Below are 26,222 nucleotides of genomic sequence, written 5' to 3'. Positions count from 1 at the left end.
CCCCACAAAGCAACTGAGCCTCCAAAAGCTTTAACTTTTCTGTGCTCTTGGAAATTCCCAAGTTTCTTAAGTTATTGGTATGGGGACAGGAGAGCAACAACAAAAATAGGCTGATTTAAGAGGCTCTACCAAACCTGTCATCTGTTTTGCTTCCTTGAGCTGCTAACACTGAAAGCTTTTATGAAGCTCAGGAAACTAAAGAGCTCTTTTCCACTGTTAGTATACATGATGTAAATAATAGCAGTAGGTTGTCATGGAAAAAAAAAAAAAAAAAAGGACAGAGAATTGTATCATAAGAATTCAAAGATTAACTAGTGAAAAAGTTGATAGCAAGCCTGGTTTACCTTTGTATATCTTGGCATTATCACACAAGTGAAGAGTGAAGTACGTATCCAAGAGGCGATAACCATTCTTATTGATAATGTTACGCGCAGCGATATTCCGAAGATGACGAAGCCGCCGCTAAAAATAAGAAAGACACCTAAATAGTTAAAGAACTTTCTTAGATTGAAATTGAACCCTTTCTTTTTTTTTTTTTTTTATTAAAGCACTTTAATGATTTCCAAAGCACCCCTGTCAAAGAAGTCCCACCAAAACACTCAATTTTCTTTGGCAGAAAGCTAGTGTAAATCATACATGTTCAGCAAAGCCATAGGAAACAAAGTGGACAAGCAACAACTAGCCCCGACATCAGATTAAGCAACACCGATATAAAAGACAAGCTATTCTTACTCATGTCCTCTACGTAATTTTTATTCCACATGTCTAAATCACCCCAAGTACTTGAGGAGTTTCAAGAAAATATGTGACACAATTAGCATCAAACAGCAGCAGCACAACCCAGGTGTTCTGCATCATCACACTGGAAACACTTCCTAGCCAAGGCTATTTTCAACAAGCACTAGTAGACCAAGAGCTCCAAAATAAACGACCACCTAATCCAGAGCCATTCGTAACTGGCTGAACAAAGCTTCCTGAATTCACAGGAATCCTGGAAACTGATGTAACAACCTTAAAAGTAAAATATAGCGGAAAGACCTATCCAGGTTTTCAGAGAAAATTAAGGGCACAGTCAAATTTGTGATGTCTGTCAGCTACCTTCTCTTTGGATAAGTGAGTACTTTTCTCTTGGATTGAATACACTAGAATGTGTCACTAAAAACTTTAGCTTAAGTGGTTTTATCCAACTCCAAAATTATGTTACTTTGCTACAATACTGGATCTTGAATGAAAATCATCAGATTCAATCAATTTTTCTCTCTCCCTCTAAATGCCAAACAGCTTTAATAGCTGTGGCTAAAATCCTCAGCTTCAAAGCATACTACACCCTTCGCCTTTGACAAATATTTAACAGCACTAGTTAATTGTTAAATTTAACTAGTTGACAAAGCAATTTTGTAGGACTGTCCAGTCACTCTTAAATCATTGCTTAGCTGTGATTCTTACTTTAACTTTGAAAACCTATGCATGCTTAAAACAGACTACCATGAACTTGGCACTCAAACTGCCACTTCAAATATATAGTTCACACCAAATCCTTCAGTAACATATTCTTCCAATTAATATCTCCACCTACCAGTGTCTCGCCCATTTACCACAGGTGGTGTTGGCAAATTACTCCCTATCTTTTTCTGGATCATCACAAAACACCTCCGCGCCTCAAACAATGGGTTTAGTGCATCCTTTTACCACAAAGTTCATTCTACAGCATACTACTTTTTTCCCCAAAATCTGGTTAAATTGTAAATCTGGATCAACCGTAAAAGAAACACTCTCACATTGACCAAAGGCAAATTTAAAATGCTTTTGAAGCCAAAACACAACTTTTCTGTTTGCAGGTTGTCCTAAAAGGTTTTAAACAAGAGTTGAAAGGCCATCATCTGTTTTGAAATCACAGCACGACACTTTGTATCACTTAGTATCACTTAAGAGATACATTAATTTTCCTTTCTGGAAATGTATTAGAGGAATATTACATTTCTGTTCATATGACAGACTCAAAAATTTGAGTTAGACTAAAACCAGTGCCTGAGACAGATGCTCAGATACCTCTAGTATGCACATGCAAGACTAAATTTAAAACAAATAAACAAAAAACCCCACAAAATGAAACACCCACAAAAAGCACCTTTCTAAGCTGCTTAATTGCAGAACTGTGGCCTTACATTGTTAGAAATTGGTATCAAGAATGTGAACAGCAAGATTAAGCCTCACTTAAAAAAAACTATATGGACCTTGTACATTCTTTCAAATCTAACCTTGAATTTGTACAGTTTTGCTGGCCATTTTTATGAGCAACTTAAACACTACTTAAGAAATGGCTTTGAACATAGATTGTACTCCCTATAAAAATGATTCAAGCATTTTATGTGCCATCTCTCTCCTTTAATTAATTTCAGTAGCATGCAACTCAATCATCTACCATGTTCATTTCCCCCTTCACTTTTTTAATGCTTTTTTGTTTTGTTTTGGGTGGGGTTTTTTTGTTTTGTTTTTGGGTTGTTTGGTTTTGTTTTTTTTAAATCCCTTACAACCTAAAAAGAATAGCTCACATAGCATCTAACAAAGAGGGCAACTTTCTCCAGGTCTTTTCAGGACTGCAAACTAATTGTGTGACTGGTTTAAGTAGTATGTTACAATGAAGTAGCCCACAAGCAAAGTCAAACAGGTTTCTCATCTCTCACTACATGCAGTGAGGTTTGGGAAAAGCTGTAACGTCTCATAACCTACACCTACACCTCTGGACAAGAGCAGAGAGTCCTTATCTCCATGGTTTGTGACTTCTCTGTATCCTTCAAAGTCTAGAATTCATCCTGAAGTCTAAAGCCTCACTTCTCCCAAACCAGGTGGAAAAGGAACATTCAATTTGAGGCTGTGAGATCACAACACAGTTCAGAACTCAACATGCAACAGATGTCTATTTATGTCTCCAACTTAGTCATCACTCTCCTCCTCCCTTCTGTCCCATTACTTGTCCATTTAGCCTAGCTGATAGGGAACTAGTTTCCAATTACATGGACAATTTTCTTCTCCACATTCTTTAGCATGAAGTCATGATAACAGAGGGACTTGGATCCTGAAAATAAATATTCCAGTTTGTCCACTACATTGTCGCTGATATTATATTGCATATTCAGATTTTCTCAGAACTCGACAGAGGCAGCATTCAGAGTTAATTAACCTCTCCTGACAAAAGATAATTAGCTTTAGCCAGGAGACTATCAGCTAGGAAGACACAGCCAAAAGGCAATTCACAGAGCCTCTAAAATTTTTTTTCATCAAGAGCCTGCAGCTGTTCTGTGACAATAAGTATTAATTCAAGGGAATTTTCAAATCTCTGTCGTTACCTCCTATGTGCTTCATATCATTTTTCGCTCAAGATACTAGAATACACAAAAACCCCACTGTGTTGTAGTTCAGCTATCACCGGCATCAGCCAAACCATCCTGCTGCCAGCCCCGCTGCTTATTCGCGCTGCTGCATCGCCCTCCCCGTTTGTACCCCCACAAATAAAGAGAATGTGCAGCCGCTCAGTGAATCACACTGGGGAACCAATCGGGCTGAAAACCAACCACCTCTCCTTCACTGGGCTAGTTTCACCAGATCAGTTCCTCAATACGGTTCATGGTGTGGCTGCACAAGCAGCTGTGCTGATGAAAGAGGGGACAGGGCAGCAACAAGGGACCAAGGGCAGACCAGATCACTTAAACGAAACCGCCTGCTTAAAATAGGTGGGGAGCTACATAGAGCCTGGCACTTCTATAAGCAAAGTGAAAAGCAGTTCACAATGAGGTGTCAGTGCGTTCCAAACTGCAAAAGCAACTCTTTATGGAGAAGTGACCCATTACACTTTGCACTGAATAAAGTAGCTGCAAATAATCCCAAATTCTTTCATTTCCTTTTTCTTTTAGACAAAGTGGGAAAGAGTAGTCACTTCTCAGCAGAGATAAATTTTAGCTATTTGCTCTTTCTATAAAAATACCAAGAAATTTCCATCGCATGGAGGGATGCCCACAGATGAGATGCTGTGCAACTAGTACAGCCATTCCAAAAAGCCCAGTTTAAAAATCAAAATACAAGTGCTAAAAAACACACTAAGTGCTTTGGCAGCCTCATGACTCACATAACTTCAAAGAGGCCAGCTGTGTTTGCAAGCTGATAGTGCAGGATCTGCTTTCATAAAAAAAAAAAAAAAAAAAGATAAGCAAAATATGCAGATAAGTATAGATAATTTTCACCAGTATCTCCTCAAACAGTTGACAGTTTATCAGTAACACAGTACTGATTATCTCAGACATTACTCCAGGCATCTTAATAAGATATCCTACTGCAAAAAGAAAACATTATTTTTTCATCAGAGCAGTGACAAGCCGAACTGATACCATTAAAAATGGTATTTAACTTTTCCAACAGTTCTGAATTCAGTGCAGGCAGCAGGAGTGGTGGCGTATCTGGATCATTGCTTAGCAGAGCAGTAGAGCAGGTTTAACAGCTCATTCTAGGCAGTTTGTAACACAGAAGTTATTTTGATTACTACAATTGTTCTAGTTCTTTGCAATTCCCAGGCAAGTCAATGGAGCAGTGAAATTACATTGTAGGCTTTGTTATCATTTGATTTAATTGCCAGTCTAAGTTGCAACTGAGTGAAAGCAATTGCTATACAGCAACTCTCTGTTGACCTACATGAAAGAAATCAGTGCTTCCCTCTACCTTGAAGATAAATGTCTACAAAACAGAAGAGATCCACTCATTTTCCCTTAGAAGAAATCCCAAGTAGTAGCTTAGATTTCAAAAACATTGCTGGAGGTGAAGATGTCAGAGGTTATAAGCATACAGCTATCCTTAAGACAGACAGAAAGGCAGATCAGGAGAGCTTTAGAAGAGATCAGGAGAGCAGAGCCTATCATCAGGTTTCAGCCCTCCTGCCTGCAGAGCCACAAAACCGGCTTCCCAGAATTCAACAGCAGCATCTTGACAGAGCTGCTCAGAAGCGCAGCGAGACCGTCCGCACTCAGCAATGACCAGCTTCTCTCAAAACTCAGGGGTCCTTTTTGTTATTTAAGAAAAGCACTCAATTTGCATCCTTCTGAAGAACTATTATCAGCTGTTTAATGTATCTAGTGTTCCCATTCAATGACTTTCTGGGAACCTCTCCAGATTTACCGCAGGCCTTAAGTCAGACTGCTACAGAATAAAGTATTTTGATCAACAACCTTGTTAATGCTTTGCTTTTTCATCAGATAATCCCAGAACTCTACAGTCTACCATGTCTTCTGAGGTTTCAAGGACTGAAACTGCCAGGCCCCTTCATGCTTTAGTTCCCTCAACACTAAAATACCACAGTCTTTCACTACCTCTACCTAAAATACCACCTTCTGCATCTAGACTTTCATTTCCATCCTGCACAACGTTTCCTTGTGCATTTGTGTAGTCTCATGGTGAGGGTCAGAGAATTTAACCAAGGTAAAGCTGACAAAAAAAGCAGTTAGTCTGAAACCTGTGTAAATTCCTCCAATCCAACTCAATACAGCCACATAAATGTGCACAGATGTGCCCAGCACAAATGCAGGACAGAGCAGGCAGACTGCAGTTTCTTGATGTCTTAAACTGATCCAGACACCATTCTTTGCTTCCCTCCAGGCCTGAGAAACTTAAGTGATAAAGCTATTCACTGTTTTTTTGGTTTTTTTTGTCTAAGAATTCAGTACCATTAATAAAAATCACTGCCCAGATTGGGGTGAGGGAGGAAGGGAAGAAAAGGTGATAAATCAAAACAAGAGAAGTGCACTGTTGTTAACATGAGGTCTGGACTGTTCATGGAACCACAAGGAGAACAGTGACTACCTACAACAGCCTAAAGTATTTGTGGAATTTCATAATTATTTGTTTAAGGTCACATAATGGGTAGCAAAAACAAGCACAGAGAGTTCTGACTCCTCTTCCATCTTAACCACATTATTATTCTCTTACAAGAACCTGATGACCCTGGGAAAAAAATAGTAATAATAATGTAAGTATATCCAGGCTGGATGAGAACACATCCAAACTCCATTTTTCTATCTTCACTAGTGATCTACCACACTTAGTAGCTCAGGCTTCAAGCATAAATTGTGAAGCTCAGATCATTAATATGGGCAACAGCTAGCCTATTCTTTATCACACAGAACCTATCATTTTATTAGCAGCATAGATGATCTAATAGCTCACTGCTGGGAAAAGGAGGAGGTGGTGGGGTGTCTGTCTTTTCATCCCACATCTGCCTCCTCCCACCCTCTCTCCTAGTCTGCCCTCTTCAGCACTGGTGCTTTCAGCAAAATTATTCATGAATTCTTGCTCCTAGCAGAAACACTAGTACTAAATCAATTAGCAAAGGTGTCAAAGGAGCATCTGAAGTCAAGCAAGGCAGGCAGTTTGGTTCCTTCCAGCATCAGCCATGCAAGATGCTGTCAAACAGCCCGCTCTGAAAGAAGGATTAAGCTGAAAACTCTTCCAGATATTAAGAAAAGAATGACAGTGGGCCTATTGCATCCATGCCCATGAGCAAGTTTCAGAAATTCTGCTGGAATAATCTAATTTTTAAAGAACTTAGTAAATTTGAATACATTTTCCAAAATGAAGTGTAAATTTGGCCAGGAAGAAATTTTTATAAATCCATGGCTGAATTGGAAAAAGGCTTTTTTTTTGCCCCCCATCCCCAGTGACATCCCATATAACCTATGTAAAGTGCAAAGCATTATACAGGTTCAAGAGAGCATTTCTGATTTAACAAAGAATGAGGAGGGGGAAGAAAAACAAACAAAAAACCCAACCTTTACTTTTGCCTGAAGTGTAAATACAAGGGTAAAACCAGCACAAGAAGGCTGGAAAACCATCTTGTACAAGTAAAGTCGAAATTTACAGAATTTACTTAAGAAGTCCAAAATTGCCAAAAGCAAATCACCACTCAGGGTCCTCACAGAGGCCCAACTACCTGAAAATCAAGGATTTTTTTCTCCAGAAGATTTACTGTGCAGGACTTTCAACACTGGCAACAATTTCAGCACCAATTATCTTTAACCTTTAACGGAACATCACCTATCAGATAGTTTTTAACATAAACACCAAGACATAGTCTTCATCTCTGGATAGCACCTCTGATTTTCAGACTGCTGCCTTCCTCCTGACTGTTTCAAGGGAGAATATTCCATAAACTCTTTTCAGGTCAGGATCAGCTCTGACCTCTGGACAAGCTGATAAGTATTGTGGTTTTACCTGGCTTTCACATGAGTTTCCTAGCGTCCTTGCTTTATGACCCACAGTAGCTCTGCAAGAATTTAAGCAAAATCCTTCCAACTATTTTAGCATTAAAGCAGGGTGCAAAGATTAGTTAGCAACACAAACGTTACTACAGCAAATCTAGTTATTTCAAACTTAACAGAACTGAACTTGCAAGGGCAGCTATTTGGGTCTTCGAATACTTGTCATAATAAAGTCACAGAAAACCACGCAGCTCTGTACAGTACATGTTTGAATATTAAGTAGAAATCATGTGATCCGAGTACTTGGAAGTTAAATGGTAGACAAGATTTCATATTTAATTCAATTTCATACAAGTTTTCAAGCTGCCTTGTTTTCCAATTTGATATGCTCCACTACGAAAAATAAAGGTACCTCACAGAAGATTTGGGTCAAGCCTGCTGCAGTACGTAAAGCATTTAATAGTAAAGGAACATACAGTGGGAAGATTAGATACTATTCAGTTGTGTTGTTACTTAAACCAGAGGAAGGACAAGAAAATGCTAGTACTCCCAATTTACGGACTGGCTAGGAAGATTTATTTAGAAGTTTCGTAATTAAACAGTTTTCCACAGTTCAGCTTTTGACAGCTCAGAGTCAAGAGAGTCACACGTGATTCCAGATCTATTTCAGAAGCAAAGCAGAAGCATCTGATATGCAATTTTGTAGGACATACCATCAGGAATTTTTGGAATTCTATTTTAATGTCCTTTCAGCACACACTTGAAGACAGCAAGGCCCTCAAAGATACACAACCATGGTTAGTTCAATGAATCTCTTGTGGATCTCCTTATACTTGCACCCCCTTGGTATCGCAATTTCCTCATGTCAGATGATGGGATACAACAGTAACTCAGTTCCCTTTCTAAGACTTAACTACTTTCTGGGAAGAGTCTTTCAAAAGTTTTGCCTGAAACACCAGTTCAAAGATGCACAGTAGGAATGCACCTGCATTTTTTTCCTGTGAAGGTGCTGCATACACACATCCAACACTTTCTTCTCTCACATTCCTAAAGATGTGACGCAAGGAACAAGACACATTCAATCTGTGGAGCGTGATTTTCCCAGACTAAATGACCACAAGTCAAAACTATTTTTACCAACATGGGCTCAAAGTTTCCATACTTGTAATTGTGGATTGTAATTTACAGTTCCTTAAATCAAGGTGCTTCCTTCCCTTTACACTTGTGGACATCTGAAAGGCTTTTGAAAGGTTCACTTCAGACAGAACACACCTATGAAGCTCTCCCTTGAGCACATTAAAGCTCAATACAGGTTTCTAATCATCCACACTTCACCACAGCAACTCCTGTTTCTGTACTGCAATAAGAGTTTCAACAAGGACAGTCAGCACATGGAAGATGTTGACCAAAAGGCATCGAGTCTTCCTTAATTCATACGGGGAGAAAGCAAAAGAGGAAGAATAAGGAACATCTCTATATTTGACATGGCCCATGCAGAAGTATAATTAATTTTCACCTACTTGAATGCAAAAGAGCCCTTCATTAGCTCAACCCAGAGTCAAAGAATGCAACAGTTAAGAAGTCACTGTGATATCTAACAAAATATGTCAGTCTATGGCACAACTTGCTCCTTTAATGGTAACAGAAACAGCAACAGTAGTGTCAGAAAATAATTAAGATAGCTAATTATATAACAGCTGAAAAAAAAATAAGAAAGCTAGATATTACTCTTTAAAGGTAGCTACGTCTTTTGGCCTACCCTCCCTCTCTTACTAGCTAGCCCACTAAATTCCTTCCTCACTAACTGAATTTACACTGGGGAGCAACTCCACTTCTCACTTCAAAGCAGTGATGTACACAGCTGGTAGCTGTTCAGCAGGTGCAAGAAATCTTCTCTTTGTGTTCCATAATCACATGTAGAAAATCTACACTGCTTTTTTAGAGCTCAGAAAATATGAGACAACCAAGACCACAAACTGGTATTCAAATGCAAGCCCAAAGTGTTCACACTCTTCACTGATTTTGTGCAACCTCATCCTTTCTGCATGCAAAATTTGAGCTCACCTCTGCAGAAAGACTGAAAGAGCCTGTTATTTAAAACATAAGGCAGGGACAGGTAGAGAAGACAGGGGTATTCAGTCTTTGGATACAAACAGGATAGCTGATTAGGTGTAACAAAACAGGACTCAAAACATAGAATTTATTTCAATGTAATGTTAGCAGGAAGGGCTCAAAAGCAAAATCATAAGCCCATCCAGGGTCTTAGGCAAATGAGGTTCTCTCTGTGTGCTGTTTCAACAGATGTGTTTGGTTGTGGTCAGTACAACATCAAGAGTGACAGACCAAGAGAGCTGGCAAACGCAACTCTGAAGAATAAAAACTATAAGCATACCTTAAAAAAAAAAAATTGCTCTAAACTGGGGTTAAGAAAAATCTTACAAGCACTGACCACCAGCCAAACAAAGCTCCTCTTGTTAGATGTTTATATAAGATACAAATAACAATGAACAATGTGCAGTCTCTCCATCTTTAACTAAGACCTTCAAGAAGCAGCAGCTAGAAATACCATTTTTCCTTATTGATGTTTTCCTCTGAGTTTGTCTAAATAAATATTTACTCACTCGCAAGATGAAAGACCAGCATGGTAGCTGCTTCTTTGCCACCACATGGGAGCTATGCCATAGGGTAGAGGAGAACATCAGGGTGCAAGTCCCACCTCCCAGTTCAGGGAAGTCCCTTAAGCCTCTTAATGCCACCTTGGGCAAGAGAGCACTAGTCCATATTAGCTATGGGAATGACCTGGGAATACCTCTTGAGCATTGGAAAATGAGATGATGCTCAGAAGGAAGGACCTAAAAAGTAAACAGGGTCTTACAGAAGAATAAAGCATCAACAAAAGCAAATCAAAGGCACTTTTGACCTTAAAGAACCACTTGATTTTAAGCATGCACCAAGTTGCACAAGCAAAGAGCATACGCTGATTAATATCCTGAAGCATATTAGTGTTTATCATGTTACTGGATGACAAACCACAGGCAAACCAGTGAGCCTCTTTTCATAAATAAGGGATGAATCTAGTTACCAGCTGCCAAGACCTTTTCTTCACTCAACTAGGAATACTCCCTAACGCCCGCACAAGCCTCCTAAATAAAGCATCAAAAATTATTTACTACAGCTGACAGAAGTATCTCTAACTTATCGACAGATCATTCACATTGAAAAACACATTGCATTCCTTAGGAAAAAAGAAAATTAAAAAAAAGTAGTACACTGCAGATAGCAAAAATCTAGGCCCAGATTAACAGCCAACCTTTTGGGCTACAATTACAATTTTACAGTAACTTTAACAACTATTTCCTCCTAATTGTCTCTGACAAACACTAGACATCGATACACCTGGACATGGGTATAACTGTATAAAATCACTAGGTCAGCACCCATGAAAGGGTGTTTTACTGGAGCAGCACTTCCCTCCCCACTTGGTATTTAAAGACAGTGCATGTCAAAGAGAAGTGAAAGCAATATTCAAATATAACACTTTCCATCCGCTATTCTGATTTCCCCCAGCATATTTACTAGGAAAGAGGAAGTAAAGAAATTTAAGAGTCAGTCTTTGTTTTCATATTACTTAGTGGAATATATAGCAATAGCTACATCGAACTATTTAAAAAAAAAAATATGTTTTTCACACTGTTTTAGTTAAAAAAAACTAGTTCACATGCAGCCCTGAGCCCATACAATAGCCTTCTTCACTTCTCCCACATATAAGACCTCTCAAATCCATTTGCCAGCACACTTTGAATCACCCATTCCTGCCATGTCACCTACGTTGTTGTGTACAAATGGTATGCATCTTTAAATAAGGAAACTATGAAATTTTAGCCTTGTTCTTATTCATCCATATTCTTCTCATGTCACTTTACTTCTACTCACTTGGATAACCCCAAGTACCTAAACATATACCCAAGGCACTCAATTGTCACTTCCAACTGCTGAAAATATGGTTTTATTTATTACTGGAATCCAGACGTACCTGCAATCCAGAAGTACTTTCTCTTTTTGTCCTGGGAAGTTCTTTCCAGAAGTACTTTCAAAAGAAAAAAAAAACATCTTTTGCTTTAAAGTTCACTTCGCTCATGATTTCCATTCCTTTGCATCCAGGGGTCAAACAGGGTAGGCAATGCAAGTTTCTGAAGTATGTACGTTAAGCTCGTGCGATTACTAAAATCCCAAAAGTTCAAAGACCACTGAATGTTTAGTATACATAATTTCTTTAAATATTGCTCAATTGAACGATTTCTTGTACAAGAAATTTTACTGAATGGATAGAATCTTCACTTCTATGATCATCACTGAAATATTCAACTTCCCATTTCTTTATAGGAAGGATCATGGAGTAAGAGTACAAACCTGAAAGGGGCATTCACAGTCTTTGAATTCAATCCCTTTACTACAGTCACCCAGTTCAGGGAATATAAACACTACAGCATGGTTTCATGTTCAAAGTAGATTTGGGGGGATTTTCTTCCTACCACTTAGGGGTCTGCTCCACAACTTTGTTCAGCTGAAAGAAGTTTTTCAATTCCTTAATAAGATTTCCATCATTACTATTCAAAACAAAGGACCCTTCCCTGCCAAACAGGTTTAGGACAGGGATAACTCATTGTTTCAGCAGTGGTGGGATGTGAGAAAATGTATCTTGGCCATGTGATACTTTTAAACCAGCTACTGGAAATGCCAACCAACATGAGCATGCATCCAGTCAGACAAGTCTGTATCAGTACTGAGTATAAACAAACTGGATGCTCTGCAGTTTGCGAATTCAGAGTCCCATGGCTCATCATGGAACCAGTTCAGGTCCCCTGCCCTCATCTCAAGCCTCTGTCTCATACGATGTGAGCTAAACTGCTCCTAGAGGTCAGCTACGATGGAAGCCACGGGAGCCATGTTTGCTAAGCGATGCTCTCTGGCTCCTAAAAACCCATGAAACTCCAACTGGTTCTTTACGAGTCCCAGTCTGAAAATGAATGGAGGCTACAGAGCATTCTTGACAAGTTTCACTAATTGCTGGCTCTGCCCTAAACACCTATTTCTGACGTCTGTGGCTGAAAGCTCATTGCTGCTCCTTCCCACAGAAACTTTCACCACCAGCCAGGAGATATCTATGAACTGAAAGACACAGAAGATGCTGGTTCACCTGGACTTTGGTCTATGTTCAACTGTGATAGTGGCAGATTTTACCACTTCCCTTCTTACCACCACATCCATATTCACCAGAGCATATCTAATTCCCTCCCATGCTCCCTCCCAATGCAATACACCCAAAGTCTTTGAGCAGCTCATCCTGGAAACCTACCTGGGACATCACTACCCAGTGCACAGTGAAATGTGATTAGCCAACACTGAACTGGAACTAAAACATCTGATGGAAAAGACCTAACTCTGTGTACAGCTCCTAGTGTATCCCCTAGTATCTATAATACCTAGGGGTTTTTTCCCCATTACTCAGGCTATCTCCAGAAAATTGCTTACATCAAGGTATCAATAATAAGAGTCCAAGAGCTGAACAGTTTCCTAGGGAAAAAAGCAGATATAGATGAGGGTGATCTATGGTCCCATTATAGGGCTGCCTTATGTACAGTCTAAACATTACATACTGGTTTACCCCTACAATTTGGAAGTAAGCCATAAATGATCTTCAGAAGAAAGCTTCTTGCAACTGATCATCAATCAGGCCAGTGGAAATTAGCATCATGAGCAGATCAAACTTTTTAGTTTACAATGGGCAAGCACTGGTGGCAGAGATGCAACCGGCTGATGAGTGTTTTCCCGGTGGTTGGTGTATTCAAACCTCTTGGGAATGAGCTGTTGAAATACTTCACAATCAGCCAAGTCACAGAAGCACTAAGCAGTTACACATATGATTTAGTGCTCACCTACTACACTGGAATCCACTCTGGGTTTTGTTTGCTTTTCTTCTGTCATCTATCTTTATCACAAAAAAGTAGTAGGGGACATTTTTGTAATTTTCTAAAATTGTTCTAGCCACTATTTCTGAGGGTTCCTCCTCTGCTCCACCCAAAAGCAATTATACCTACAGTTTATTGCACTGGTTAGCCATACAGACAAGAGAAATGCTTCAGTCTGTGGACATGGGTCTGACTGAAAGCCTGAACCACAGACTGACTGAAAATCATTTGATTAAAAAAGAAGTATGGGTTCTTTTTCTTCCATAAAACTCCCTAGTCACTCACTAGAAACTGTGTATCCGTACAGTTGTTTGTACAACAGTATGTCCAGTTCAAGTTCCAGTTTGCAGGTCTTCAAACACTATCTCACAGTTCATTAAAAGCCTCAGTCTCTCTAATGTTGGAATTGATAGTAAAGGCTTATCAATTCCAGCGTGAAGGAAAAGTTTGAAGTGCTGGAGGCACCGGTTCTGGAGTCCATGAAAATGTGCTTTTGTGTCTCTAGACAACCACACACAACATCTGTTTTGGTCAGCAATTAGCACAGTAACATTCAACAGATCATTTGACTGCAGCATGACTGGCTCGCTATGTTGACTACTTTTTTTTTTTTGTCCAAACCCTTCCATCTAGCATATAAAAGTCCAAAGGGTTTGGCTCTCCTACCCCCCCCCCCTCCCCCCCGCCATTGCTTTGAACTGCTTGTAACGACAGGACTGGAAAGTTTGTTTTGAGCATTTAGAAATCAGTAAGTTATCATGACACCCTTGGCTTTCTTGCATCAAGCAACTAGGAAGAAATAATGGTAAAGAATCTCAGCTTTTAAAGCGTAATTACTTCTCGACACATTTTCAGTTCTGTTCGACTCACTTTTCCAGCAGAAGAAAATTACATCCTGTCACAATTACTTAGGAATACAAATTGGAGTTTTATGCTTAACCAGATGCATTTCTTTACAGCCATATCCTCTATTTCTCCCACTTAAAATGCAGAATACAAAAGCAAGCAGCATTCTCAGGCCAGGTCATCCTGCCACCAATGAACAAGTTAAAGAATAGGTTAGTCAGTCTGACACAAGCATGGTCACATTGGCAAAAGGTTTTGGACAGGACTTTTCACTCTTGCAAACGTGTCAGCAGCAGGAACTCTTTTCAAATCAGTGAGAACTTCACTGGCACAGTTAAATCTAGGCTAAACCCAAATTACACTGTCAACACTTCAGTCCTTAAAAAGTCACTTCAATCATTAAAAGCACTCCCCTTAAGTTCACATTTAAGAATTTGGTCTTTAGAGAGATTTATAGCCGTGACTCAGACCATCTTACTCTCATCCCTACAGTCAAAAACAATGCAGAACTGGGTGTTCTACAGAAAATTGCCTACTAAAAGAAATCACCAAGTTGATTTCTGTGCTGGCAGGTAGCAAACAATTACCTTGTGTTACGTAGCACCAGACTCAAATCAGACAGATTTTCACATTATAGAAGTGGTACAACAGACAAGAATGACTTTTCCATTCTTTGTCATGATTCTGCAGTAAAATATCTCCAGGGTGATTATCCTCTTCAAGGCAAGGTATCTCGCAATTCAGTAACGGACTTTTAAGCTCAGATAATACGGTGAAAGAGGATGATTTTTTTATCAGTGTATCCAACTGCAGTTTCAGAGCTTCTTGACTTGATTGCAAACACTGACACAGCATACAGATACCTCAGCACATGGTCTTTATGTTTGCACAGCACACAGCAAAACAATACTTCAGACTTTGTCACAGACTTACACTCGCAACAATTATCATTTCTTCAGCGCACACACACACAAGCATCCTACATGGCTTAAACTAAGTATTTACTCAGCTGGAACATCCTATAATTGATGATTCAGTTTCTGTTCCTACGAACTCCTACAAAAGTTTCTGCTTCTGGAAAAAAAAGACTGTGCTTTGGTCTCACTTTCACAAATGAAGTCCAATGACTAATAACTAAGGTTTCTCCTTGCAGCCTTCACTTGGTTCTTGAACAAGCCTGGGGAAGAATAAAGCCAAAAATTCAGCAGGGAGAAGGCCATACCTGATCTCCTGAACGATCCACTGCTCCCTGTAAAGTTCATCCAAAGCAGTGCTCATGTTTACGTTCCTTTACACGCAACAGGCCCACATTTTAGAAGAAGTACTTGCTTTCAAATTGGGGCCAATACTTGCACAGCTCTGGTGGCCAAGAGCCATCTCCATTCTCTCCCTTTGCCCCTCAGTGGATGCCTGGTAAATCATGTTTATCTAAGGAGCAGGTATATCTTCATTTACAGTTGACATCTATTGATTTTTCTCTAGTAACTCCTCATTTTCACACCTGGTAACACACAGCTCAACTAACTGACAGTGTGTCTACTTCTTAATGTTGACTACACCGAGTCAATGAACCAAAACTTCAAGTGTAGACTCACATCTTACAGTAAATCTGCAGAAAAGCATGCCTTTGCTAAGCAATTATTCCACCGTCTACCACTACTGCTTAAGCTCCCGTACGATAAAAGTCACCACATAAAGGAGGGGAAAGGGCAGAGACTTAGTTTGATACAGATTGCTAAACCCTCATGCAGAGCCGAGACTTCCTCACTTAACCTTGCTCCTAATGCTCTCCAAAATTAAAACATGGGACAGTTGCCCAGTAAACCAAAAGCCAACTATCAGCAAACAGGAAAAACAGTTAGCTGAAGGAAGGATGTGATGGGGAGGGAACATTTCACCACTTTTCAGAATACACCGTATGTTTTTTTCCATGCTCACTCCCCACCCTGTTAAGAGACATGGCAGGAGAGGACAGGGCACCCCAGCAGCTCCCACCTCATCACTTGCCCAAGCTTAGAGCAAATTTATCTGGGCATTATCTACACTGTAATTCCCAGATTTAGTTTGCACCAGCACCTCTACAGACACAAGAGCAGCTTCTCGGGGAGAAGGACCCCCTGCCTTGACTCTCCAGTACTGGCAGGAGAGGGGCACAGGCAAAGGGGATCTCACACTCCCACCTTCCTACCAGCGCAGGAGAAGGATGCACAAAACCCCTTGCCTCAGGGACCATGCCTCGGGCAACCCAATACCTCAGGGAACCCCCCCCCCTTACACCTCAGCGAGTATCTCTTCAACCCTTCACCTCAGGGCACCCCGTACCTCAAGGAGCACCCTCCTTCAACTCAGGGAATAAGTGTCCCCCCCTTCACCTCAGGGCACCCCATACCTTGGGGAGCACACCCCCCCCTTCACCTCAGAAAGCACGACATACCACGGGGAGCACCCTCCCCTTCTTCACCCGAGGGCACCCCATAACCTCAGGGAACACCCCCTCTTCACCTCAGAGAGCAAACCTCTCCTTTCACGTCGGGGCACCCCATACCCCAGGGAGCAACCCCCTTTCACCTCAAGGCACCCCATACCTCAGGGAGCACCCCCATTACACCTCAGAAAGCACCCCCAACCCACGGGGAGCGCACACACACACACCCTTCACCCCAGGGTACCCCATACCTCAGGGAGCAAGCCCCCCCCCTCCCCTTCACCCCAGGGCACCCCATACCTCAGGGAGCAACGCCTCCCTACACCTGAGGGCACCCCACACTCCAAGGGGCATCCCCCCATTCACCTCAGGGGACCCCATACTTCAGGGAGCAGACCCCTTCACCTCAGGGGTGAGCACCCCCCCCCCTTCACCTCAGGGGTGAGCACCCCCCCTTCACCTCAGGGGTGAGCACCCCCCCCCCTTCACCTCGGGGCTGAGCACCCCCCTTCTCCTCGGGGCTGAGCACCCCCCCTTTTCACCTCGGGGCTGAGCACCCCCCCTTTTCACCTCGGGGCTGAGCACCCCCCCTTCACCTCAGGGGTGAGCACCCCCCCTTTTCACCTCGGGGCTGAGCACCCCCCTTCTCCTCGGGGCTGAGCACCCCCCCTTTTCACCTCGGGGCTGAGCACCCCCCCTTTTCACCTCGGGGCTGAGCACCCCCCCTTCACCTCAGGGGTGAGCACCCCCCCTTCACCTCGGGGCTGAGCACCCCCCCTTCACCTCGGGGCTGAGCACCCCCCCTTCACCTCAGGGGTTAGCACCCCCCCCCCTTCTCCTCGGGGCTGAGCACCCCCCCCTTCACCTCAGGGCTGAGCACCCCCCTTTTCACCTCAGGGGTGAGCACCCCCCCCCCTTCACCTCAGGGCTGAGCACCCCCCTTTTCACCTCAGGGCTGAGCACCCCCCCCCCTTCACCTCAGGGCTGAGCACCCCCCTTCACCTCAGGGCTGAGCACCCCCCCCTTCACCTCAGGGCTGAGCACCCCCCTTTTCACCTCAGGGGTTAGCACCCCCCCCCTTCACCTCGGGGCTGAGCACCCCCCTTCTCCTCGGGGCTGAGCACCCCCCCTTTTCACCTCAGGGCTGAGCACCCCCCCTTCACCTCGGGGCTGAGCACCCCCCCTTTTCACCTCAGGGCTGAGCACCCCCCCTTCACCTCAGGGCTGAGCACCCCCCCCCCCCTTCACCTCAGGGCTGAGCACCCCCCCCCCCTTCACCTCAGGGCTGAGCACCCCCCTTCACCTCGGGGCTGAGCACCCCCCCTTCACCTCGGGGCTGAGCACCCCCCCTTCACCTCGGGGCTGAGCACCCCCCCTTCACCTCGGGGCTGAGCACCCCCCCCCTTCACCTCAGGGCTGAGCACCCCCCTTCTCCTCGGGGCTGAGCCCGTACCTCGGGGAGCACCCCCACTGCACCTCAGAGAGCACACACACCCACACACACCCCCCTTCACCCCAGGGCACCCCACACCGCAACGAGCCCCGCCCCCTTTACCTCAGAGAACACCCCCCCCCCCCCAGAACCCGCCGTACCTGCTGCGAGGGCAGCTCCACATGCAAGACCCGGGTGGCGGAGCCCGGGGACAAGGCGGCGGGGCCGGCGGCCGAGCTCATCCTCACGGCGGGGCAACGGCCGGGCCGCGCCTCCCCCCCCGCTCCCCGCCGCCGGGCGCCCGGGGGTTAATGGCGGCGGCAGCCCCGGCCCGGGCCGCCCGTCACGGAGCCATATTACCGCAGTGCTGAGGGGCGGGCAGGGGGCGGGCGGGAAAGGCGCGTCGCGCCCCCTCATTGGCCGGTGCTCCACCGAGGCGGGAGCCCCGAGACACGGCTGGCTGAACCGGAACGCCAATCAAACGGCTCCCGCCCCCCCCCCCGCCCCGGCCTCTGTCAAACGGTGGGGAACCGGGAGCCGGCGCCGATTGGCGCGCTGACTTCCGGGAAGGCGGGACGTCGCTGGAAGGGGCGGCTGATGATTGGAGGAGAGGGTGCTTGGCTTGACGTCACCCGTCCTCCGTCACGTGTGTGGGGAGATGTTTTTATCACGTGGTGGGACGAAAATATTTTGTACCGGGGGGGGGGGGGGGGGGTGCGGTGGCGCTGTCGCCATAGCGACGGGAGCGGCCTAGTCCCGCCGCGGCCCGGGGCCTGCGCAGGGGCGGGCGGCCGGGCCGGGGTCGGTGAGGGAGCTGCAGAGCCTCGGCGGGGCACTCACGGCTGGCCCCACATCTCACCGACCTGCCCCACATCTCACCGGCAGGCCCCACAGCAGATCAGCCTGCCCCTCAGCACGCCGACCTGCCCCACCTCTCACCGAGCTGCACCACCTCATGTCCACCTTGCCCCACTGTCACACCAGCCGGCCCCACATCTCACCAACCTGCCCCACATTATGTCCCCCTGCCCCACAAAAGACCAACCTGCCCCACATCACACCGACCCGCCCCACAGCAGACCAACCCGCCTCACATCTCACCAATGTGCCCCATGTCACACCAACCAGCCCCATATTGTGCCAACCCGTCCCCCATCACACCAACCTGCCCCACAACAAACCAGCCTGCCCCACATCACATCTACCTGCCTCACATTGTGTCCACCTGCCCCACATCTCACCGATGTGCCCCACAGTCACACCAACCTGCCCAACAGCAGACCAGCCTGCCCCACATCTTGTCCACCTGCCCCACTGTCACACTGACGTGTCCCACAGCAGACCGACCTGCCCCACATCTCACCACCGTGCCCCACATCACACCATCCTGGCCCCATCACACTAACCTTCCCCACAGCAGATCAACTTGCCCCACATTGTGTCAACCTGTCCCCCATCGCACCAACCTGCCCCACAGCCAACAAACTTACCCCACTCCCACACTGATGTGCCCCACACCTGACTGACATGCCCCACAGCCAGCCAACCTGCCCCACCTTTCACCAATGTGCCCCGCACCAGACCAACCTGCCCCACATCACATCAGCCTGCTCCACGAAAGACCAACCTGCTCCCCAACAGGCCAACCTGCCCCACATTATGCCAACCCGTCCCCCATCACACCAACCTGCCCCACAACAAACCAGCCTGCCCCACATCACACCTACCTGCCCCATATCATGTCCACCTGCCCCACACCTCACCAACGTGCCCCACATCATGCCAACCTGCCCACCATCACACCCACCAACCTGTCCCACAGCCAACCAACCTGCCCCACTATCGCACTGAGGTGCCCCACATCCCACTGACGTGCCCCACAGCCAGCCAACCTGCCCCACATTTCACCAATGTGCCCCACACCATGCCAGCCTGCCCTGCAGCAGGCCAACCTGCCCCACATCACATCAGCCTGCCCCACAAAAGACCAACCTGCTCCCCAACAGGCCAACCTGCCCCACATCATGCCAACCTGTCCCACATCACTCTGACCTGCCCCACAGCAGACCTACCTGCCTCGCATCTCACCAACATGCCCCACATCACGCCAACCTGCCCCACACTGTGCCAACCTGTCCCCCATCACACCAACTTGCCCCACATTGTGCCAACCTGTCCCCCATCACACCAACTTGCCCCACAGCCAACCAGCCTGCCCCACTATCACACTTACGTGCCCCACATATCACTGACGTGCCCTACAACTGACCAACTTGCCCCACATCTCACCCACGTGCCCCACAGCAGAACAACCTGCCCCACGTCACGCCAACCTGCCCCACATCACGTCAGCCTGCCCCACGAAAGACCAGCCTGCCCCATGACAGGCTAGCCTTTCCCGCGTCCTGCCAACCAACCCAACACCCTGCCAACCAACCCAACACCCTGCCAACCAACCCAACACCCTGCCAACCAACCCAACATCCTGCCAACCAACCCAACACCCTGCCAACCAACCCAACAACACCCTGCCAACCAACCCAACACCCTGCCAACCAACCCAACACCCTGCCAACCAACCCAACACCCTGCCAACCAACCCAACATCCTGCCAACCAACCCAACACCCTGCCAACCAACCCAACAACACCCTGCCAACCAACCCAACACCCTGCCAACCAACCCAACATCCTGCCAACCAACCCAACACCCTGCCAACCAACCCAACAACACCCTGCCAACCAACCCAACATCCTGCCAACCAACCCAACACCCTGCCAACCAACCCAACAACACCCTGCCAACCAACCCAACATCACACCGGCCCGTCCCACATCGCACCGCCCCACATCAGGCCAACCCTCATACCAACACGGCCACCCGCCCCGACACCCACCTCCGTCCCACCCCACCCAGACAACGCCCATCCCGCCCAGAAGGACCGTCCCCACCATCCCCACCTACCGCGCAGCGCTGAGGGTGCCAATCCTGCCCCCGTGCCCCACCGGGGCCACCCGTCCCCGCAGCACCCTGTACCACCTGCCCGGCGTAGGCAGCCGCGCTGGAGATGCTCGTCCCCATCACGCTGCCGGGGACCGGCACGGGCTGTGCCGAAACGCTCGGTCTCCGCACCGCCGGGAACACCCGTCCCACCGCCCCGGCAGCAGCGCTGGGAGCGCCCGTCCCCAGCACGTGCTGAGGCGCTGGAAACGCCCTGTTCCCACCGGGCTGGGAGGCTCCGAAAGGGTTGAGCGTGGTGCGCAGCGCTGGAAAGTCCTGTCCCCTTCTCGTCCTCTCCTCCTGTCGTCAGCCCCGTGCAGCTCTCGCACCGCAGAGAACCTTCCCCGCTGGCAGCCCACCGAGGCTTCGCTCACCTGCAGGGCTCGTGGTTTTGTAATATTGGTGCTATGTTGATGCGCGCTGCGCCGGCTGTGTCTTCAGCATGCGTTTTGGTCTTGGGTATTCAATGGTGAACTCGTTAAAAATAAAAAAAAAAATAGAAAAAAAAATAAAAAAATATTTAAAAAAATAATAAATAAAATAAAATAATAAAAAAATAACAAAATACAAATAATAAATAATTAAAAAATTTAAAAAGAGGAAGAATAGTGAAAAGTGGAGTCGAAAGTCAAGTTTTCTGGAATTTGATGGCCACCCTTGCAGAAGTCATCCTCTTCCATCCTCTTCCATCCGCACCCTCCCTTGCAGCTGCTTGCCACGGTCTGCCTTTCCCCAAAGCACTTCCCAGGAGTTGAAAACGGAGCTGCCAAACTTTTCCCCTTGGTAATTCCCTGTTTTACCATGCAGTGAAACGTCGGTGTGGGCTTTTTCTACCAAATCGTGTGATTCTATGCGTGGTTGCTTAATAAATTCGATACCTCGAGCTTAAGTTTTGGGCAGTGTGAGCCTGGAGTTGTATTTGAGTTCTGAATGTTGCTGTCTCTGATCAGGAAAATTACTTCAGAACAGGGTCATTTTTTTGGAAGATCTTCTGAGAACCAGTGCATCTCAATTTTTTCTTCTCATGAAAAAAACCTTTGCTACTTCAGTATTTTCAACAGCAAAATGCACTGTTTTCAAGCATGCAGACTCCTGAGCCATGTGGAGATCAGGAGGTTCAAACACAGTAATTTTGGACTTGTTGTATGAGTTTGATTCACCTCCTTGTATCTGGTTCATTACAAAGCACGTGCTCTTTCCTTTTGAAATTTCCATCTTCATCTTGGAGGATCAAAACTTGCTTTTTAACATAAATTCTGGAGGTTTTTTTGTCCAAGGTGTGAAAAACGCATTTGAAATGACAAAAATGATCTTAACTTCAAGATATTTGGGAATGCTTTCTGAATTTGCAACTCTTTAGATATGCTTCCTCCAGTGAGCAAAACTAATTCTAGCTCAGAATTATATATAAAATCAGAATGGATCACGGTTGTAAGAACAGTTATTCCTGAGATGAATCACTAAAAACATTTTACAGAAACAGTGTGAATATACCACTGCTTGTTTGCCCAAAACATCAAAAGATTTAAACAAAAAAAAAAAAAAATCAATCCTCGGATGATACATGACTTTTCTGCGAGTAGCCTGTGCTGATTTGGTGAATTTAAAGTCCACATGACACTACCATAGCAGAGTTTTCCTATTTTAATTCATTTCCACAGGAGCAGATGACTATCTCAAAACTTTCTTAAAATACTGATGTTTAGAAAAGTCAGTTGAGTTACTTAGCCTAGCAGCTTGCATGCCCTATATATGGAGATCGCTTTTAATTTGCCGCTTAATGTAGACTGAGAGATCTAACCTATAATTCAGGGACTAAAAAGCAAAATTTCCCCCAGAGGAAAATTCAAATGTGACCCCAAATCCCATGTTGATTTACTAATGACTTTTTAGCAGTGGAACTGATGTAGCTCCAAAGAAGACCCCGCAGATTTCCAGCTCATACTAAATAAGGTTTTGGCCTCATACTCTAAATTCCAGACTTATCCTTGCTTTTTGCTGTCTTAGCATGTCAAGAGACTGTTTGCAAGCGCATTATAAAATGAGGAGTTTCTAAGGATAAGGTTCCAGTTTTACATTTGATTTTCAAGAACTTTGAGAGGTTACGTCCATTGTTTGCATAGTTCACTGCAGCGAACATTCAACAAGATGAGAGACATTTAACAACCCAGATTCTGCCTGAATTTGAGCAAAATAATCATCCCTTTTGGGCTTAAAATGATCAGTTGATTAATAAGGATTGGTGGATTATTTTAACCAGGGTATTTTCAAGCTGCAGCTGGGGAAGACTGTGGCTTCTTTCATCCCTGGTTTATGAGGAGTCACTCAGAGCAGTAATGCTGGAGCAGTACTGCCAATCTCAGGTGTATACGTAGCATTACGTAGGACTCTATGTAATTTACTGACGCCCTAGGAAACTGCCATTTGAATATTTTAACCACATTAAAAGGCCTGCGTTATCATCTGCATCGTTTTGAAGATCACAGCATGACTTTTTATTACGTCCCAGTGGATTTTCCTGCGTCTGATTACCATAAAAGATTAAATTCCTGGGGCTGCAGCACGTGCACGGGTGCACGCAGCGCTCCCACCTCCATGACCTGCTCATCCGCCCAAGCTGGGTGGTGTGGCCGGTACTCCAGTGGGCAGGGGTGGCATCCCGAGGGACCCGGGCAGGCTGGAGAGGTGGGACCAGGTCAACCTCATGGGGTTCAACAAGGCCAAGGGCAAGGTCCTGCCCGTGGGTCGGGGCAATCCCCAGCACAAATCCAGGCTGGGCGAGGAGGGGATGCAGAGCAGCCCCAAGGAGAGGGAATTGGGGGGGTTGGTGGGGGGAAAACTGCCTGTGAGCCAGCACCATGTGCTCACAGCCCAGAACCCACCCGTGCCCTGGGCTGCAGCCAGAGCAGGGGGGGCAGCAGGGCCAGGGAGGGGATTCTCCCCCTCTGCTCCGCTCGGGGGAGACCCCCCTGCAGTGCTGGGGCCAGCTCGGGGGCCCCCAACAGCAGAAGGACCCGGAGCTGCTCGAGCGGGGCCAGAGGAGGCCACGAAGATGCTGGGGGGGCTGGAGCAGCTCCCCTGGGAGGCCGGGCTGAGAGAGTTGGGGGGGTTCAGCCTGGAGAAGAGAAGGCTCCGGGGAGACCTTCGAGCGGCCTCCCAGGGCTTAAAGGGGGGACAGGAAAGGTGGGGAGGGACTCTGGATCAGGGGGTGGGGGTAGGACGAGGGGTCACGGTTTTAAACTGACTGTGGGCAGGTTTAGGTGAGATCTAAGGCAGAAATTGTTCCCTGTGCGGGGGGTGAGGCGCTGGCCCAGGGTGCCCAGAGCAGCTGTGGCTGCCCCCTCCCTGGAAGGGTTCAAGGGCAGGTTGGACGGGGCTGGGAGCCCCCTGGGCTGGGGGAAGGGGGCCCTGCCCGGGGCAGGGGGTGGGACTGGATGGGCTTTGAAAGGGCCCTTCCCACCCAAACCATTCCATGATTCTATGATCTTCAGTTTTCTTCAAGCAAATCCAACAGGCAAACAGGAAAAAAAAAGTTTTTGAAAACATCAACTGATTACTGAGCATGTCTTGTATTCACATTTGGTCTAAACTCACACCAGCAGCTCCTCACTTTGACCTGATGGAAATGCAGAAGCAGTTTCTTCTGGACATTTTTTGTGGAAAGAAAAGCCAGAAAATAATTGAAATTATTATTAACAGAATTTTAAAATGTAATTTTAACAAAATAGGGTAAATAGTCTTCCAGAATAAAGCATATTTTGAAAGCCCTCTGGAAAAAGCTGGATGAAATACCACTCTAGAATTTTCAGAAATGCTGTTTGAAAATTTAAGTGCCATTTGTTGAAGCACGACTATACCAGTGCTCTTTTCGCTTGGTGGCACTGAATTCGAGACACGTGAGCTAGTGTCCTTTCAAATGACATGTGGTGGAGAGATACTACCTGCAGGTCATTATGGAGATTATTTAATAGACTTTATGGCAAGCTTTGTCATGGTAGAAGCTTTGAGAAAGGAAGCAATGACTTTGTGACTAACGGTAATTCCTACTTCTGCCACAGATTGGGTCAAATATGCTCCTTATTGAGGCATGAGATCATTGCAAAATCACTCAAATGAGCAAACATTCTTGACTGATGGATGAAAGGATTCCAAGTGCAGAGCAAAATACTTCAAGTTTGTGAGCTATTTAAAGAAGCTCACATAATATATTAAATAATGTATTTTACAGTCACAGATTGGGATTAAAAGAGTTTGTTTAGCTTTGCCTTTGGAGAGATCCAGCTCAAGCAACAGAGATTAACATAAGAGATTGGGTTTGTAGGCACTAAACTCTGGACTCACAAGGTATTTCTGAGTGTCTGTATTCCTAGTTACAGGAGAATATGTTTGCTGTATCCCCAGAGTTTGTTTTAAACTGCTGCGAGACACCTGCAACTACCTAAGACTTTCTAATCATCCCTATGCAATGTATCAGAGGCTTACAGTGAAAAGCATAATAAAGGTCAGACCTTTTTGCTATGAAGGCCCTTTGTTTTGAATTAATAGCAATACATGTCTATTAGCATCAGCTGAAGAGCCATTAAGACATCAGCTGGTACTATAAACATACAGGTCTGCATGAAGATGTTCCAAAAAGTGCTGAAAACATGTGCTCAAGTTATACCCTACTTCAAATAGCGAGAATTCATTGTATTTTTGACACGTCATCAAGCAATTCTGGTCACATTATGTGCACAGAGGAGATCCCTCTTCAGCAGAAGACATCTTCAAGTCAGCTCACAACTATTAGACAATTTCCATGGAGGACGTGGAAGGGGATTTCCTGGTGCTTTGGAGTGGAAGTGATGCTTAGAATATCTATTATTATCCTAGTGCTCAGAAGAGCTATTATTTTCATGGAAAAACTTCCTTCTCAGACTCAAATCTATATTTTAAATATGTATTTTAAATGAGATAGCATCATGAAAAACAGCAGCACCATCTCAGAACAAGGTGATCTCCACATTAACCTTTATAAACTACCTTTATTCCCATACCAACTAGGTTGTGCAAGAAGTAACTGGTAATTTCGGTAATTTCTTTAGGCACCAACTGTCTTTTTGCTATGTGAACTTTAGCATTTGGCACCTGGGCTCTTCTCCTGTCAGAATCTTCACAGCACAATTGCAAAATATGGAGAAACAGCCCATGAAACAAACCTAATTTCTGGGAAAACACATATTGCTTTAAACCATATTGCTTTAAAACTGCGTGTGTATTATTTCTTTGAAGCCTTCAATATACTAAAACACTGTGGTCTGGGGGAAAGGGTG

General features: G+C 45.4%; 1 protein-coding gene across 3 annotated transcripts in view; it reads right to left on the bottom strand.

The window, feature by feature from the left end:
- Positions 1 to 18,293, bottom strand: part of UVRAG (UV radiation resistance associated) — a 96,876-nt gene extending 78,583 nt beyond the window's left edge. Inside the window, exons 1-3 of one of the 3 annotated variants that reach the window (XM_042792664.1) lie at positions 18,072 to 18,293; positions 11,272 to 11,325; positions 345 to 462 (exon numbers count right to left, since the gene is read on the bottom strand). In XM_042792664.1, the coding sequence (XP_042648598.1) occupies positions 345 to 462; positions 11,272 to 11,325; positions 18,072 to 18,152 (253 nt within the window). In that variant the 5' untranslated portion in view covers positions 18,153 to 18,293. The remainder of the gene's footprint in view (positions 1 to 344; positions 463 to 11,271; positions 11,326 to 18,071) is intronic. The other 2 variants (XM_042792662.1, XM_042792663.1) reach the window with 2 other exon arrangements.
- Between the last annotated feature and the right edge of the window lie 7,929 nt (positions 18,294 to 26,222).

The sequence above is a fragment of the Tyto alba genome, unplaced genomic scaffold, assembly GCF_018691265.1.
Source record: "Tyto alba isolate M040663 unplaced genomic scaffold, T.alba_DEE_v4.0 Super-Scaffold_2, whole genome shotgun sequence".
NCBI lineage: Eukaryota > Metazoa > Chordata > Aves > Strigiformes > Tytonidae > Tyto > Tyto alba.
This window is presented reverse-complemented; position numbering and strand designations above follow the sequence as displayed.